Below are 16,677 nucleotides of genomic sequence, written 5' to 3' on the forward strand. Positions count from 1 at the left end.
TTTAGAAATATCGACGTCGTTTCATCAGTTAACAATTGTTACTTTCATTCATATGTTGACACGATATATCCCAATGAACTCGAAATAAAGAACACAACAATATCTGTCAAATACATTACATATGTGGAAGTTTTACTGACTTAAGGTCATAATTGCCTACTTAAATCTGTATGACAAACGATGAGACCATTTAATTTGATCCGTGAAATTTTTTTTACTACTTTCGCAAGTCAGCCTTTCACGAATTCTACGATTGAGACAATGACCATGTTTGTAAATACATCCTATCTTCGGGTCATATTTTGTCTATCATGTTAAATACCATTAGTTTGATTATTTTTTATATCAAATTTGACTACTGATCCTTCCCTTTACCCTATCAATACACATAAGGCTAGTAGCGGATGTGACCTGTCGACAGGGGTTAATACTCCCCCTTAGCACCTGATCCGACCTCTGGTGTTGTAAAATATGTTCCTTGATTTTGTTCAGTATGGGTCCCTTTGCATTTCTCGTTTTCGATATCTAAATGAGTATGTTCATCGTTGTGTTTTCTTCTTACGCTACATTGAACTGAAAAAAAAAATAGGAATGTGTAGTAATTATGAAAAGGAAGTTTCTCTTTTCTGTTACACTTCAGGGAGACCTGTTAGGTATTAGAAAGTCGGAAACAGAAGAAATCAATATAATGGTTTAGATATTCAAGAATTGCAGGTTTATTTTTGAAAGAAATGTAGGCAAAATCGTGTACAGGAAGAGGTTTTAGCATATAAGCTTAACTGTCAAACACAATCCCAGCCTATGAATTATTGTTACCTGCTGCAATTTGTATTTTGTTTTAGTTTTCTATGGCTAATACAGTATCTTTACCAATATTAGAAATAGCAAAAATAAACCTGATAAAATATGCAGCCCCTATTACAAAAATCTATTTTTAAGCGTGAAAATCCTATGTATTAAATTTATCTCTGAAACAAAATTACTGATAAAATAATTGTGATCACATAGAACTTTACTTTCAGGTTTATTTTTAATTTTGAAGATTAGTGTTCAAATCATTTTTATGGTATTATTTATCTATCACAAGGAATATCCATCTACTGGTACCACATTTATTAATTTTAAGTATACATTATCACTGTCGTACAATTTTTTGAGCACTTATAAGATTTTGATATTCTATCTACAAGTGATATGTACATATTAGCAGACATGGACTCTCTATTCTACATTTTCTTATTGTAATTCCTTATGACTGCTATATGTTGAATTGTATATTTACATGTGTAGTTATATTCTTTGTAATTCAAATATAGAAGGCCCTGGGGAAGAATAGTTCATGTACTAACCAGGCTACTTTCTTTAAATAAATTTTTATTATTATTATTATTATCATTATAAGACACTTTTATTTCTACAAAAACCCGTATTCTTGAATATTTTACAAACGGTATTATATTGTTTATTGTTTATCATGTTTACATTTAAGTAATTGGAAGTGGTTTGGGCCAATCGTAACAAAAATCTACTATAGTTTATTATAGATAATTATAGTTTGTTATTTTTATTTAACTATGGGTTTCAGATTGTTAAATTTTATGTCCTCGAACTCATACCTGCACACTTTTATACAGAATAGAAATATTACTTATATATTCATACATTTTTTCGGAATTTTACATGAATGGTATCGAAATTTAGAGTTTATAAATCCTCAGAAATATTCCAGTGTAAAGTTTCGTAGTTTTCAAAGTACATAGTTAAAACAGTTAAAACTAAAGATAACTATATTAAACTATAGTAATGTTTTTGATGGAGAAATGAGATCAACATTACCTCCCTGAGCATTTAAAAAAAATGGGATTGCTGGTGATATTTAGAGTTTGATCGTCAATTTTCCATAAAAGAACAGCCTGGTATTCACCCTCATCTTCCTTTGATACTCTCTGTATCACCAACCGTCTACTGCTGCTGCCTTTGTATTTCTCTGTACCGGTGTCATTTTCCCTAACTCTCTGCCAGATAATTGGACAAGCAGAGAACTTCAATGCATGTTCTACTGTAGCCTCAAAGAAAACCTTGTACCCTATCTTGACTTTTTATCGAGATTCTTGGGAAGTCTAAAGAGGTAGGCAAGGATAGGGCTCTATTGTGCCCTAAAAATAATGTTTTAACAAGCTTTGAAATTGCTTTAATTATGAGTTTAGCATTTAAATGTTATTTAAAATGTAAAATGCTTTCGTTGGTTTGCAGCTGTTGCAGAAAAAAATGCATAACCCAGGTAAGCGGGTTATGTAAAAAAAAATTTCTGCAATAGTTGCTGCGTTAATTCCCGTATAAATTTACAAATAAAAAAACATCTCATTGTTTATTTTTATATCTTTACAAATAATCATTTAAAGAAGGGTTTAGTAGATGAAATAATGTATTATTGAAATGTACGCCATTGTAAGTTTCATTGATGGGACAGCTACTGCTCAAGAAATTTGTACAGGTGATTAACATATTGTCTACTAATAAACTAATAAACGGCAATGATTTTCTGAAGAAATAAAGGAAATTATATATAGTGGATGTAAATATGAAATCACGAAAGAATATGACATGAGGAAGGGCCATTTTGGAAATATAACGTCATAAATTTGGCACATTTCTAAATTTTAAACTGATAAAGCCCCCAAATGCCTTTTTCTGGGTTATTTGTTTAAATAAAATAGTTTCTACAGCAGTCATCACCTGCAATGTTTGGATATGTTGTGTTAGATCCTTCGAAAAATCATATTTTTCATAATTTTTATGAGAATACTTGTGCTCCACATTTCCGATGGAAAATTCCACTAGAAATTGATGTTTCCTGCGATTGTTTAGGGGAAAATGCTTACGTTCATGACGTTAAAATAAGCATTTAGGAGATCATATAAGAAAAAATGATTTGTGTGTTCTTGCTTTAGGATCTCAACAATTCAGAAAGTACGAGTATATTTTTTTACATTACTTTCATATTTTAGAAAAATACAGGACAGATGTAAATTAAAACCTTATCTTGTTCTTAAAAAAGGTACCTTTCAGTAAAATCTCCCAATTGATATTTAATTTCCATCTTCAGGAATTTTTTTACTTCATTTTCTAGTTGCTTCAAAATGAGCATTGTTCCTTCTAAAAGAATTTTGTATTTCTCCATATCCTCCATGCCAAAGTCACATTTCTCTATAATGGATAGCTCTTTCTCATAGTCAGCTGTGTATTTCTTTGATATAACAAATGCCTGGGTTCTCGGTAATATAATTTGCAAGTCTTTCCAAAGTAAAGTGAACTCTGAATCGGGCACAGTTGTAGAACCTAAATGTGGAAACATTCCATTTCTTAAAATCCTAAGACGCTCGATATCATCTCCAATTTGTTTATTTGTAGCTTTTGGTACCTTTCCCCATCCCTGTGTTGGTTTTAAGGTGGGACACAGATCGCGTATCAGTGTGTACAATAAGGACACGTCAAACTTTTCATAGTCAGGAGTAAGAGGCGGAGGAATAAAACAAATCTTTTGCTGCTCTGGCCGGAGTTTGTATCTTACGGTTGTCAGTTCCAGACATGAATTGATTGCGGTGAACAAATCTTTTGGTTGAATTTGAATTCGCAAAATATCTTTCAAGACTAGTTTTATTAGGTCAACGCAGCCAATTCCAAGACGGGCAAAGTTTTGTTGTTCAGTTGATAACAGTTTGGATGCCATTGCAATAATCTATGGGCACATCATTGTCCTACCCTAAAAAGAAATACTACAGTAAACTATAGTTAACTATAGTTTACTATAGTTAACTATAATACCAAAGTAACAACTTTGGAACTTTGATTTACTATAATAAAAACTTTGGAACTTTGATTTACTATAGTGAAAACTTTGGAACTTTGATTTACTATAGTGAAAACTTTGGAATTTTGATTTGCTATAGTGAAAACTTTGAAACTTTGATTTACTATAGTGAAAACTTTGAAACTTTGATTTACTATAGTAAAAACTTTGGAACTTTGATTTACTTTAGTGAAAACCTTGGAACTTTGATTTACTATAGTGAAAACTTTAGAACTTTGATTTACTCTAGTAAAAACTTTGGAACTTTGATTTACTAAAATGAAAACCTTGGAACTTTGATTTACTATAGTGAAAACTTTGGAACTTTGATTTATTATAGTTAACTATAGTTTACTATAGCATTTGTTTGTTAGGGTATGTTTGTTCACCTCGTTATGATCTGGATTATATCTTCGGCTCTACAAAATCAAAAAAAGCTTGTAATAGAAATGAATAAAATTAAATTTTATTGTTCAAAATTCACCACCAAAAAGGTGTCATTCATGTTTAAGTGTTTTTTAATGCTAGCATTGGATTACAGACTTCAATTTTGTGATACAAAAATACAATTTTTTTTTACCAATTTTTAAATTTTATCCCTCAATTTAAGGGAGGCGACTGGGGTTTTATTGTGTGAAAACTACTATAGAGAAACTCTTTAATTTTATACCATATGTACCTTACATTGACTTCAGTATACATCCCAAGTTTAGTGAAAATCTACTTTCTGGTTATTTTTAGGGACCATTTCAAAATACAGGTACATTTACTATGGGATTATATAGGAAAAATACTATTTTTTCGCACTTCAGAGCAAATTATACAAATGCTACTATAGGCTTTTTGGCTCAAATTATATTATTTGATGAGTAATACTATATTGTACATTTTATGCAAGAAACAGAAAATTCTTCCGTCTGGTTTCCAGTGAGAGCATCTAAAAATGTCAAAATTCATGATATTTTCCAGTTTTTATTGGGTACTATGAAACATGACAGATACCACAGATTTATATAAAAATATTATAAAACTGATTGGGAGATTCTCAATTTCCTATGTTTAAAATTTCAAGAGCATCTATTTCCTTCTTTTTAACTTCTGACATAATTAACGACCCATCTTACAGACCTTTGGTTATTCGTAACGTCAAAAACGCCCTATTACGACGTCTGTCTACCCATCATTTGAAAAATCGTTTTAAAAAATCAGTTATTGGAAAACGTATTAAAATTTTTTAACCCAAGATTTCCTAATTTTGTTAATTTTTATAAATTATTAAAGATTGTTCCTTTAAAATAGTAAACACACTTTATTTTTCTATGCTACGCGAATCGAATTATTGCGCAATGAAAACCCAAGTCGGTCCCCTTAAAGGTTAATCCTTATATAAATTCATTAAAACTAAATAGCGTGAATTCATTTAGGGTTAATTCTGAAATAATAACTTCTCGAAAAAAAGTAGAGAATACCTTAAAATGCCCAATCAATCGAGATAATAAATTCTTTCAAATGTAGGTGACCAAAAACAAACTGAATATTTTCGAATTGATTATAATGTCGAAATATCAAAAGCCTTGAATTGACAATAGAAACGTTTCAGTTTAATTTTATTGTCTTTACTTAAATTCTTATATGCTGATAAAATAAGTTCAGTTCATATATGTTGTCAAGTATTCAATAAAGCTTGGACTACAGTGAGAAAAGAAAAGTGGGTTGGTGGGTGAAACATACGGAAGCCCGTTGAGGCCAGTTTAGAGAAAGAAATATTTTTTATTGCGTTTAAACGCAAAACACTTTGCGTTTTATCGCAAAAGATTGCGATTAAACGCAATCTTTTGCGTTTAAACGCAATCATATTGCGATTAAACGCAATACTTTTTGCGTTTAAACGCAATAATATTTTTGCGTTTAAACGCAATAATTTTTGCGATTAAACGCAATACTTTTTGCGTTTAAACGCAATGATATTGCGATTAAACGCAATACTTTTGCGATTAAACGCAAAACTTTTGCGTTTAAACGCAAAACTTTTGCGTTTAAACGCAATATTATTTGCGTTTAAACGCAAAAATAATTTGCGATTAAACGCAAAAATATTTTGCTTTTAACTGGATTTATTTTTAGTGTGAACAGTTTTATACTGTAGTCATATTCCTGATTATTAAAGCAAGACGTTTGCTGAACAATGCAAGGTAAGGAATTGTGTATTGCACTTTTTTTTTAAAGAATATTTGTTTGATGCCATGCTATTATACCATACCTCTCTTGAGATTAATCGATCAATTTGTTATTGACTCTGAATTTTCAAAATTTGGAAGCAGAGATAATTGTATACAACAAAAGTTATGCCACCGCAATACGTGATAACATTTTCACTATTATTGTAGACTTAACAATATTAAATGCACAGAAAAAGAAACACCCAAGCCGTACACGCTCAGAACAGTAATCATTACGTTAAAAATTAAGTTTATATAAATTCATATTGAGTTTTTCTTAGTTGATGTTTAGAAATATTCACGAAGCCTCTCTCTGTCACACACATACACACCCACCCACCCACCCACACACAAACGCTTAAACTGTGACCTAAATGTTAATTTACATCATTAGGTTTTGATTACTTTTTGTAAAAAAGGTCAATCCTTTTATTGAATTTGTGATTTGCCAATAAGCTGTTCGTGTATCTTGCAATTTTCTCCGACTTTTCTTTGGCAAAATTCGACATCGGCTACTTTTTGATGTGGTTAGCACTGTGACGTAGTATTTGAAGTTATAACTTTAAAGTAATATCGTCTCACGAGCCCTGCTTACATTATTGAATCTTGTCGACTGCTTTTGATAGAATAAAGCATTTAGAAAAAGTGACTTGACCAAGAAAAACAACACATGTCTGATTCCCTGGAATATTGAATATTGTAATTTTTGTTGTAGTATCACAAAAAGGAAAATGGAACCTGAATTAGAGGAATTTTTAAAGCAAATGATCAACGAAATTACGATAGAGAAAATGAAAGAGCAGAAGGTAAATTTGACTGTGTGTGTGAGGGTGTCTGTGAGTGGTGTTGATGAAATCAATAGGTCTGTAAAAATATAATTTGTAAACCTATCACGGTTTTCGTGATAAACATATCTGTTTAGGTGGAAATTATAATAATAATTTTATATTTCCCAGACACGTAGTGTTTTTTTTTTCAAAGTGTAGGTTCCAACTTCCAAAATCCTTTCAAATCCAAGTTGTATTGATCAATACCAAAGTAATCTAACTTATGCTACAACAAGGGGGGAGGGGGGAGTAACCTTCGTTTCAATGAATATTTTTCGTGATAAAACACCGTGTTTGAAAAAGAGGACATCACCCGACATAGACACTACGTGCCTATATTCAAAAAGCAGAAAAGGGAATGTGTTCAGTATGGGGGTATATGATATAAATGATTATAATTAACTCATTAGAGCGGGTGTTATAGCTTTTTTAATTCAAAACAAATTCAGGTTCAGATTTACATTGTTATTGAAAGAGAGAGAGAGAGAAAAGAGAAAGAGAGAGATTTAAAAACAAAGATCTACGGATGGTTAAATGTTAATCAAAACGCAGATAAAAAATGCAACGCTAATTAATTTGAACATGTATCATCAAAACTGAAACCATAAGAAAATATGAAATCGCAAATAGACAGACAAATTTTGCAAGTGACTGAAGAGAAAGACAAATGGGAGGGGGTTTCTTGGGAATTAATTTGAGAAATTTCATCACTCATAATGGTTTAGAAACGATAAAAAAACGTAAGACAGAAGTAAATAATGAAGGAACAATGTATATCTTTGAATTTTTCAGTTTGATTTCAAATGGTAACTAGCTCTTAGTAGAGATGTTTCTGAATATGAAACGAATCGGAATCTGAAAATGAATCTGAAACGAATCTGAATCGGAGGGATCTTGATCCCGATTTGAAAATGAACACACGTATGATTACAGATTTTTTTTCTTTGGTATATCAATCTGTAATCTTATAAGAGGTTTAATGTGTTTGTGAGACCCACCCACCCACCCCCTCCGAAAAAAAACCACCACAAAATCCTGGGAGTAAAAAGTCCATGATGTAAATCGTATATGGATGTTATATTTGTACCTTACTTGTAGCAATGTGAAAAATAAGAGTTAATGAAGTAAGCTAGATTAATATTTCTTGGGGCTAGAAAGTATGTTTGAAATGTCAAGGGTGAACCAGGAAATTTGCTCAGGGCGGGGAGGGGGACATACTAATAAATTCCCACAAGGAGATAAATCATCACCATTTCTCCGACTCGGATATTTTTTGACAAAAAAAATTATCTCAATTCTCTCCGGACGTGAAAAAAAAACAATCTGTGTGTGGGGGCTTGTCAAGCTTGCGTAATTCTCCTTGACCAGCTGCCGAGCGGTCCGTCCGTGTTTCCCAAAGGAGGGGGGTTGGGGGAGGGGCTGGCAAGTTCATCTTTGTTCAACTATATTACATACAATTTACTAACTCTAAAAAATAGGGGGCGAAGCTGGATTACTTTGACACCTTCCACCACTTGATCGCTACTGAACGGCCTCGATCTCAGTTCAAGTCGTCAAAAAATAATTGCATAATATCGGGCCCGTAAGAACTGGGGGAGATATGGAGACCAGCCCCCTCCCCCCTTCCTATTAATTTTGCCGCTATATACTGCACAATATAATCAGATCAAAATTATCAAAATTACTGTTATGTCCCTCATAAATAAAGCTTGTAGACTTGATTTTTGTTCAATTGCGCCCCATCCCCGTAATGTTACTTCATCCTATAGATCAGCCATATTACATACTACATGTAGTAATAAGTGTCTTTTTAATACGTACGAAAGCTATCAGTTTTGTATTATTTTATTGTTCAACTCACTAGATATTCGTTCCTCGGGAGAATTGTGTTCTTTGAGATGTAGGAGACAAATTACACTTTTAACTATTCATTTTAACAAGCTACATTCTTCGTCAATCAAGGAAATGACAGGAAACGTTAAAACTAAAAGCTTGTAGACATCAATGTAAATCGCCAAAAACCTTCGACAAAAAATTGGCCTGCGAGAATGTGGCCAAGGGGTTGCTTAAAGGTTATTTATCCGACATAATTTTCAATTGCATATAACTATATAAAATGACTCGTATGAATACATTAATTACACAGAATATTTTTTTAAAAGAGTACAGAACACGATTCTTGCGAGAAACAAATAATGTAAGTAGGTGAATAATACAACAATGATACTTTTACGAGCAGGTTTTTCCGTGAATTGAAAGGGTACCTGTTTCTGTTTTTCAGTCTACAGAATTTGACTTGTCCCTTTTATAACACCCCCATCCCAATGACAAAATAATAACATCACTCACTATTTTTTAAATGACATATCAAACAGAGATACATGTACTTGTATTTAACCATCGTCGGATGCCCACGAGTGATCTCATCTTTTACTCATCAGTGGGTGATGAGTAAAAGACGAGATCACCCGTGGGTATCCGGCGATGGTACTTCGCAACAGTAATTGTGAACTAGTTAAATTCAGAAGGAGAAGAATCAAACACTTTTCAAATCAAAATTCGATATATTCCTAGTCATAGTAAAACTGAAAAATAAATCACAAAAATGAATATATATTATTTTTATTCATTGTATAATAAGTGAAGAAATTTTCTTATGATGATATATATCTTTTTCAGTTTTGAAATCGGAATCGAGATCCCTCCGATTCAGATTTGTTTCAGATTCATTTTCAGATTCGGATTCGTTTCAGATTCAGAAACATCTCTAGTACTCAATAGTTAAAAAGGTTTAGTTTGACATACATTTAATTCACAAAGAGGTTATTTGGGCATTTTTATATTGCTAAGTCGCCAATGATCCAGTGAAACCACAGGCACTTGAAATATGGATCGGTACCCCCCCCCCCCCCGTGATAAAAAATAGCAATAGCTTATAATTTCTAGTTTCAGAAGTTTTCCCTCAACGAGTTTATAAAAATACTAGTATTTCTAAATACCCATTAGAGGCAACCTCTGAAACTAATCGAAAACGGAAAATATCAGAAATCGAAATAAAGGTATAGTAGATTAGGAATTCGTGTATTTTGGAAAAATTATTGTGTCTAAAAAAATACTCCGAAGCTGGGGGGGGGGGGGATCCATTTGTCCATAGGGACTTGTCTTCCGGATTGTTAAATGTAAAATAAATTAATAAAATTTTGAATCTACTTAAAATACACTTAAAAGTTGTTAAAATACACTTAAAAGTTGTTAAAATAAAGATTCTGACACTTTCGGTCCACAGGTACTTGTGGACAGGAACCCCCCCCCCCCCCGATATTCAACCCCAGGGCTTTTTGGACATTTTTTCACAAATTATATTTATTACACTTATTCATCATGTGTACCATAGGAAAAAATCGTGAAAACCCCAAAATAATCGTTCCACACAAAAATACCTCATTATACATTATAAGAGAGATCTTTTTTCTCTAAATAAATTACACAATCATAGTAAGGTTACATAAGATTTCGTATCAAAATTATAATTTGTTAAAATTAAATGGTTCTTAATATTTGAAAACAAATTTTGCACAAAGTGGCAAGGGTTTGATGTAAATGATGATAACCGAACGTTTATCTACTTGAAATTGAAACTATCAAAAAAGTACATAACATTTGGAATATTCTGAATTTTTTTCTTCCGGTGTATCAGTCGCAGCGGCGGATCCAGGAGTTTCATCATGGGGGGTGGGGGCGCAGTAGAAGGCAGGGGGTCTGGGGGTTGCATTGAAGCCGCCAGCGGGTCCAGAGCAGAGCCCTGGTGGGGTCCGGGGGTGTTATTTCCCTTGATTTTAGGATAATACAAACAAAATTTCAACAACAAAAAAAAATCAAACGGGGGGGGGGGGGGGGCGCACGCCCGGCGCGCTGGCGCTGGATCCGCCTTTGAGTCGTCAGTAAACAAAGACTGTAGTCGCTTTATGATATACTTACATGTATTGACAACTCAAGTAAGGATCGAAAAGAATTGTGTTCGGGAAGATAATTTTACGTGTGTCTCAAACTTATCGACAGTTCTCTCTCTAGGACGGTAGTGAGCCCCTGTCTGAATCCGCGCTTGTCGCGTTGTACATTCTCTTTATTAGCTTTCTAAGTCATCATTCTATTATTCCAGGGGCGTAGCATCATTTTTGAAAGGGGGGGGGGGGCTACCAGAGAAAGAGAGAAAATTCAACTTTCCTAAATCATTGATCAAAGGTTTAAATCCGAGATAAGCAACCGGGCAATAATTGTATGAGAACATTCCCATGTTCTTTGCAAGTTATAGTCTCATATACTTGTTATTATTCTAGTCAAACATTAATAAATACAATAAAATAATTTTGCTTTGTAGGTGACTCTTTCCGTCCTTCAAAAAATGAGCGAAAAAGACATCACAGAGTTTTTACCCAAAGTAGGAGATCGCGTCAATTTAAGGATATTTTTGGAACAAATGAAGAACAAAAAGAAAAAACCAAAATCATCCATTCTTCAAACGCTGCGTCAAAAAATGGGTGTACGAGGAAAAGAATCTCTGAGTAGCAGTTCCAGTGATGAAGGCCCATCTACTTCAAAGGCAAAGAAACAGAAGACTCATATGGCTAGAGTTGGGAATAAGAGTGCAAATAAAAATATGCGAAAAGTGGAAGTTGGCTGGATTCATGGGGGAAAGCAAGTGAGAACTCCCAGAGGTGGTGGGACAAGAAAGCTGGACCTCCCAAAATTCTATAAGAAAGACGAAATTTTGGAAGAAGTCAAGCCTCTGTTCTTTCCCCAGGGAAAATCATCTGTGGGGAAAAAGGAAGATTTTCATTTTTCAGTAGTTGATTTTTCTCAAGAAGATATTGCAGATAAATCTATTAATGATTTATATATAGCATCTAAAATGTCAACTCTTCGTCTCTATCTTATAACATCAAAGAAACATCATGATGGCGAATCCACAATAAATGACAGATATTCATCTGGCGAGGATCTTCCAGATCCAATGCTTTCTCTTGTCCATATTGAAAAAGAAAGGGCACCCGGAACAGCTAGTTCCCCAGATGATGCAAGTCATTTAAACATTCCAGATCACATCTCTGAAGGGGATTTTCCACCTGCTACATTAAAGTCTGCACAGTCACCCGTAAACGTGCTTCCTGGAGAGATTGTCACTTTTGAGAATGTTCCTGCTGGGAGTATATTACTGGATTTTCAAAACTATATTTACGACCCATAGATAGAATTTGGGCCCTCGCAGTTATTAAGAAACGACCTCGATGAAACATTACCAGCAAGTGCAGTTGTCAAAAATCTTGTTATAAAGAGGGGTAATGCTTTCTCTGACGTCATGAAGTTTTTTGTAAAGCAAGAGTTCAACTTAAGAACTGACACACTACAACTTTCAATATTGACAGAGAAGGGGGAGGATTCCGGGGGTGTTTTTCGGGATGCCATGTCGGAATTTTGGGATACTTTTTATTTAAAACACACTGAAGGAAGTGATGTTAAAATTCCTACTACAGTGCACATCATGAAGCAGGAGGAATGGGAAGCCGTAGCCAAAGTTCTAGTGTTGTCCTTCAAGCAAGAAAAGTATTTTCCAATACAGCTTTCACAAATCTTTCTGAAAAAATGTATTTTTGATATTACCCCAACAAATGAGGAGCTACTCGAGTCATTCATGGCATTTTTGCCTGATATGGACAGAGGACTTATTAAAGATGCTCTTGATGATTTTAATGGTGTGGAGGAAAATGAACTTCTCGATGCTTTATCGAATTTTAATCTGAGAGTCTATCCTACTAAGGAAAATTTTAGAAAGCTTTTGATTGAGTTGGCTCATCATGAACTAATTCAAAAACCGTCTTTTGTCACACTTTGTTGGTTTCCTATATTTAGTAGTCATTTGAAGCCTCTGATAGGTAGACTGGAAGAAATATATGAGCAAAGCAAAGTTACCAACAAAAAAGTCCTGAATTTGTTTGTTTTTCCAGAAGATCTGACAAAAGCCGAGAAAGCAACGGCCGATTCTCTTAAGCGGTACATCAAGACGTGTTCAACTGAGAAACTGACCTTGCTTTTACGATTCTGCACTGGATCGGACATTATAATTGGAAAGAAAATTACTGTTCGATTTACACCCCCTATGCCTGAATTTACACTTTGTCCAGTGGCCCACACATGTGGCTGTGTGTTGGAGCTGTCCAGAAGTTACGACAACTTTCTGTTATGAGGGAGCACTTGGAAAACGTGCTAGACACAAAAGTACTGAGAATGGATATTGTGTAAATGTGCTATACCTTATCTGAGAAATAATGTAAATGAGTCGTGAACATCGATTTTTTTTTTAAATGACAGATTTTGATACTGTTGACCTCCCCATTCTACCTTTTTTTTAAGTTAAATTCAAACATATAGATAATGTAAGAAATTCTGAATATTTGAATCTTAATGCATGTTATAATGAGTAGACAAATAGTCTGTGGGGAAAAAGTCGTATCAGTTGCCGAAGTACAGTGTTGTGGCCATTGTTTGTTAACAATTTAGAATTTTAAACATATGTTTTTCTCTCTATTGGTTCATCTTTATTTGCCAAAAATAAAAGTTATCTGTTTTAAGCTTTACCTCTACCGTAAATTTGGTGTTCATTAAAGAAATATAAAAATTGTAACTGTATTTCTTGTCTGTCGATCTTCGTTTTCATGCATTAATTGGTATTTATTAGTTTTACCCATACCAATTATGACGCTACATAATTAGATTATGAAAGGACTGTATGTAATCTAACAAATAGAAAATGAAGGAAATGTGTTTGAATGAATGCGATCTACCCTACACATTCTAGTGTGTACATTCTGACGAATGTAGACTCTGTTAGTTCTTTGCATTTCAACAGTGTAATTTTTAATCTTTAACGAAATGACCCTTCTACAGATGTTTTACTAATCCTCTGCCAAAAAAGTATGATGGAGGCCAGGGTACTGCCCTTCTCCCGAAATTTAATACTTCTAGACTTACAGGTGTGGTATTTTTACTGCTCACAAAACCATTTGCTCTATTCCGATTATGTACAGCGCTTAGCCATCATGTAGCTGCACACTGAAGATTCATTCAGGGGAAGGGGGTCCTGACAGTTCCCCTTTTGATTTTAAGAGTTATTTAATTTACAAAGTAAAAGTACGAAAAACGAGTTTGCGACCCTCCTTAGAAAACATGGCTCCTGGTGGAAATGGTAAGGAGAGTTAAATGTATGATAAAGCAAAGCTACTCCCCCCCCCCCCCCCCCCATGGTTTTTTTTTTTTAGTTTGGACATTTTAAATCCTTTTTGCCTGTCAAAAAATTCTGAGTTGGATGTTTTGAGTAGATATGAATTCCTAACCCTCAGCCAAAAGGGAATACCCTTTTCCGCGCCTGCATTGGAACATTTGTCGTGGAACAAAAAAACTTTTCTCTTTAAAGATTACTTGTAATAGAAAATCCACAACGCTTATAAACAAAACAAAAGGGAAACCCCTGTTAATAAATTCTAATGCTTAATTTAAATTAAAGTTGTCAAACATAGTATAGTTTTTGAAGATTGGTGTCAGCTAGGAAAAAATGACAATAAACCTGAAAAAAAAACTTTGACGGGCAAACAAATGAAAAATGTCTCCAAACTCGAAAACCTATGTAGTGTGGGTGTGGGGGGGGGGGGGGGGGGGTAGGTTCCAACTTTCTTTCACAACTCAGTTTTTTAATGCATTATCAAATTACCATGATTTTACTACGCTACAACATAAATTGGAGAGGGACCAACCCTTTAATGAACATTTTCTGTAGAAAAAAAATGTTTTGTTTGGGAATAGGTCGGTGGGGGGGGGGGGGGGGGAGCCCACCATGATAGTAAGTGCCTGCAGTTCTAAGTGTCTCTTAATTATATTGTTATTTTTTAATACATGTATACGTAAGTTGTGCGTCATTTGTAACATACATATATACATGTTCATATTGTCTCCCGGCAGCAGTCTCGGGCTGCTCTTACCCCCAATGCACATTTTGTCTTTTTAGGATGATTATGATTATTGTAATGAAGGATATAGAAATTTCATGAGGACATAGTAGTCTTATGTTCATTAAAAGACGTATCAAATGCGCTATGTGCTTGATACTCGTAAAATATCCTTTAAAATCCCCCCTCACCCCTGATCGAGGTAAAGACCATATCCAACAACAAAAATTGAATTTTCAGTGTTTGATATTATTGGGTCCTCTTTCTGCTGGTATCTGTATTTAGCTGTTTATTATTATGCACCCCCCGCAAACTTAGTTCATGGGAGGCGGAAATGGGGATCATTTTATTAGATTGATCGGCTCTCCGTACAATCGTGTCCTGAGTATAACTTTAAAATATAAATGGGGTACGTTAGAAGCTCCTAACTGACTCAAAGATTGCTTTTGTCCAAATATTTAAACAGAAAAAAATTCTCCGGAGCTGTGGGAATGTCATAGCCTTACCAAAGGTTATTGGCACAAAAATTTATGCCTGTTGCACAACATGCTAATAGAGAAACATTGAAAGTTCATACGTTACTCAAGTTTACTGTCCAAAGGATTTGTTATTTTCTTGAAACAAAGTTATTGGGTTGTTACATATAGAATTATGTATATGGACACTTTTGAAAGTGAAGGGGGGGGGGCTGTCAGAGAAGAAAATTTCCTCTAATCTAAAACAGGGAGATACTGAATATGGAAAAAGCTATTTCCTGTGTATTAGGGTGGGAAGGGGGGTTCACACCTTTTTTATGACCAAATTATTATTCATACATTATCACAACATTATGCTTTGACTAGGATGCAACAAAAACAGTGGGGATCACTCTTTCAATGAACATTTTTAAATAGTAAAAAGCAATTGTTTGTCAAAAAATGCTTCTGATACTACATCCCTTCATAGATAATAAAATCTTAATATTTTTTGCCACTGCGGCACAGTGGATTTGACATACATTCATTTGTTTCAGATTTTATTTTCACTCGTGAAATAAAAATCAATTGACAAATTACAGCATTTTTGTTGTTGATACATATACCGAGTCAATAGCGTTATTTACTGATTGAAAATAACACAACATTTTGTAAATAAGGCAAAAAATTCTTTATTGAAACAACCGGTAAAGTTTTGTTGCCTTTGCAAAAGTCTATAAATGATATATTTCACGATTTGCCAGGTTACGAAGAGTTACATACAAATTACAGGCATCTTCCAGACAGTTAGGCGACGCTATGTAGTTCTCTTCCATCAAGATTTTGAAAAATTCATGCATGTCGGGGTCAGATGGGGTGTTCTTGTTAAATGAGCATTCGTTTCTGCAGACCTCGAGAACATGTTGATCTAGTGGTATCGAATAATCTCTAGTACCTTCTAATTCTGGTAGACAATAAAGAATACAAGGTTTGCCTGCTGGGACGTTTCCATTTCTAGTTGGACGAATCCGATGAGTATTCCAGACAGATACTGCTTCATTTATATCTTTCTAGATGTGAATAAAAAGTATGCAAAATTAAGATATTTTGATAAAGAGTTTGGAATATGCAAGGCATTTCCCTTATATATTTATATTTCGATGATGTAAGTTCTCAGTTTCAAAACTAATAAATCCTCCTGTCGAATGAGTAAATTGAATTTGCAAAGGTTTTCAAGAAATTAAAAAAAACCAACTTCCTTTACTTATACAACGTACCGAGCCAACAAAAGATAGTAAATAACATTTTCTTCTGGTTATAAATTTAGTT

At 33.9% G+C, this 16,677-nt stretch overlaps 2 protein-coding genes across 2 annotated transcripts; one reads left to right on the forward strand and one right to left on the reverse strand.

Annotated features, from left to right (window-relative positions):
* Positions 1–1,832: 1,832 nt before the first annotated feature.
* Positions 1,833–3,730, reverse strand: LOC133199845 (uncharacterized). The gene is made up of 2 exons (XM_061335667.1): positions 3,119–3,730; positions 1,833–2,015 (listed from the first exon to the last, which is right to left on the reverse strand). The coding sequence occupies exons 1-2, from the start codon at positions 3,728–3,730 to the stop codon at positions 1,833–1,835; spliced, it is 795 nt and encodes a 264-aa protein (XP_061191651.1).
* A 3,031-nt stretch (positions 3,731–6,761) lies between these two features.
* LOC133199847 (uncharacterized) lies at positions 6,762–13,137 on the forward strand. Its single transcript, XM_061335668.1, has 3 exons — positions 6,762–6,875; positions 11,275–12,100; positions 12,320–13,137. The coding sequence occupies exons 1-3, from the start codon at positions 6,801–6,803 to the stop codon at positions 13,135–13,137; spliced, it is 1,719 nt and encodes a 572-aa protein (XP_061191652.1). The 5' UTR covers positions 6,762–6,800.
* Positions 13,138–16,677: the final 3,540 nt, after the last annotated feature.

This window comes from Saccostrea echinata, unplaced genomic scaffold (genome assembly GCF_033153115.1).
Source record: "Saccostrea echinata isolate AGI-Se365-2 ecotype Australia unplaced genomic scaffold, CSIRO_AGI_Sech_v1 ptg000036l, whole genome shotgun sequence".
Lineage (NCBI taxonomy): Eukaryota > Metazoa > Mollusca > Bivalvia > Ostreida > Ostreidae > Saccostrea > Saccostrea echinata.

Coding starts and splice junctions, on each gene's coding strand:
- LOC133199847 (XM_061335668.1), top strand. CDS start 6,801: ATGGAACCTGAATTAGAGGAATTTTTAAAGCAAATGATCAACGAAATT. Junction 6,876..11,274: donor AGAAAATGAAAGAGCAGAAG/GTAAATTTGACT, acceptor TTTGCTTTGTAG/GTGACTCTTTCCGTCCTTCA. Junction 12,101..12,319: donor TGAGAATGTTCCTGCTGGGA/GTATATTACTGG, acceptor CAATATTGACAG/AGAAGGGGGAGGATTCCGGG.
- LOC133199845 (XM_061335667.1), bottom strand. CDS start 3,730: ATGGCATCCAAACTGTTATCAACTGAACAACAAAACTTTGCCCGTCTT. Junction 2,016..3,118: donor TGAAGCAACTAGAAAATGAA/GTAAAAAAATTC, acceptor ATTATCTGGCAG/AGAGTTAGGGAAAATGACAC.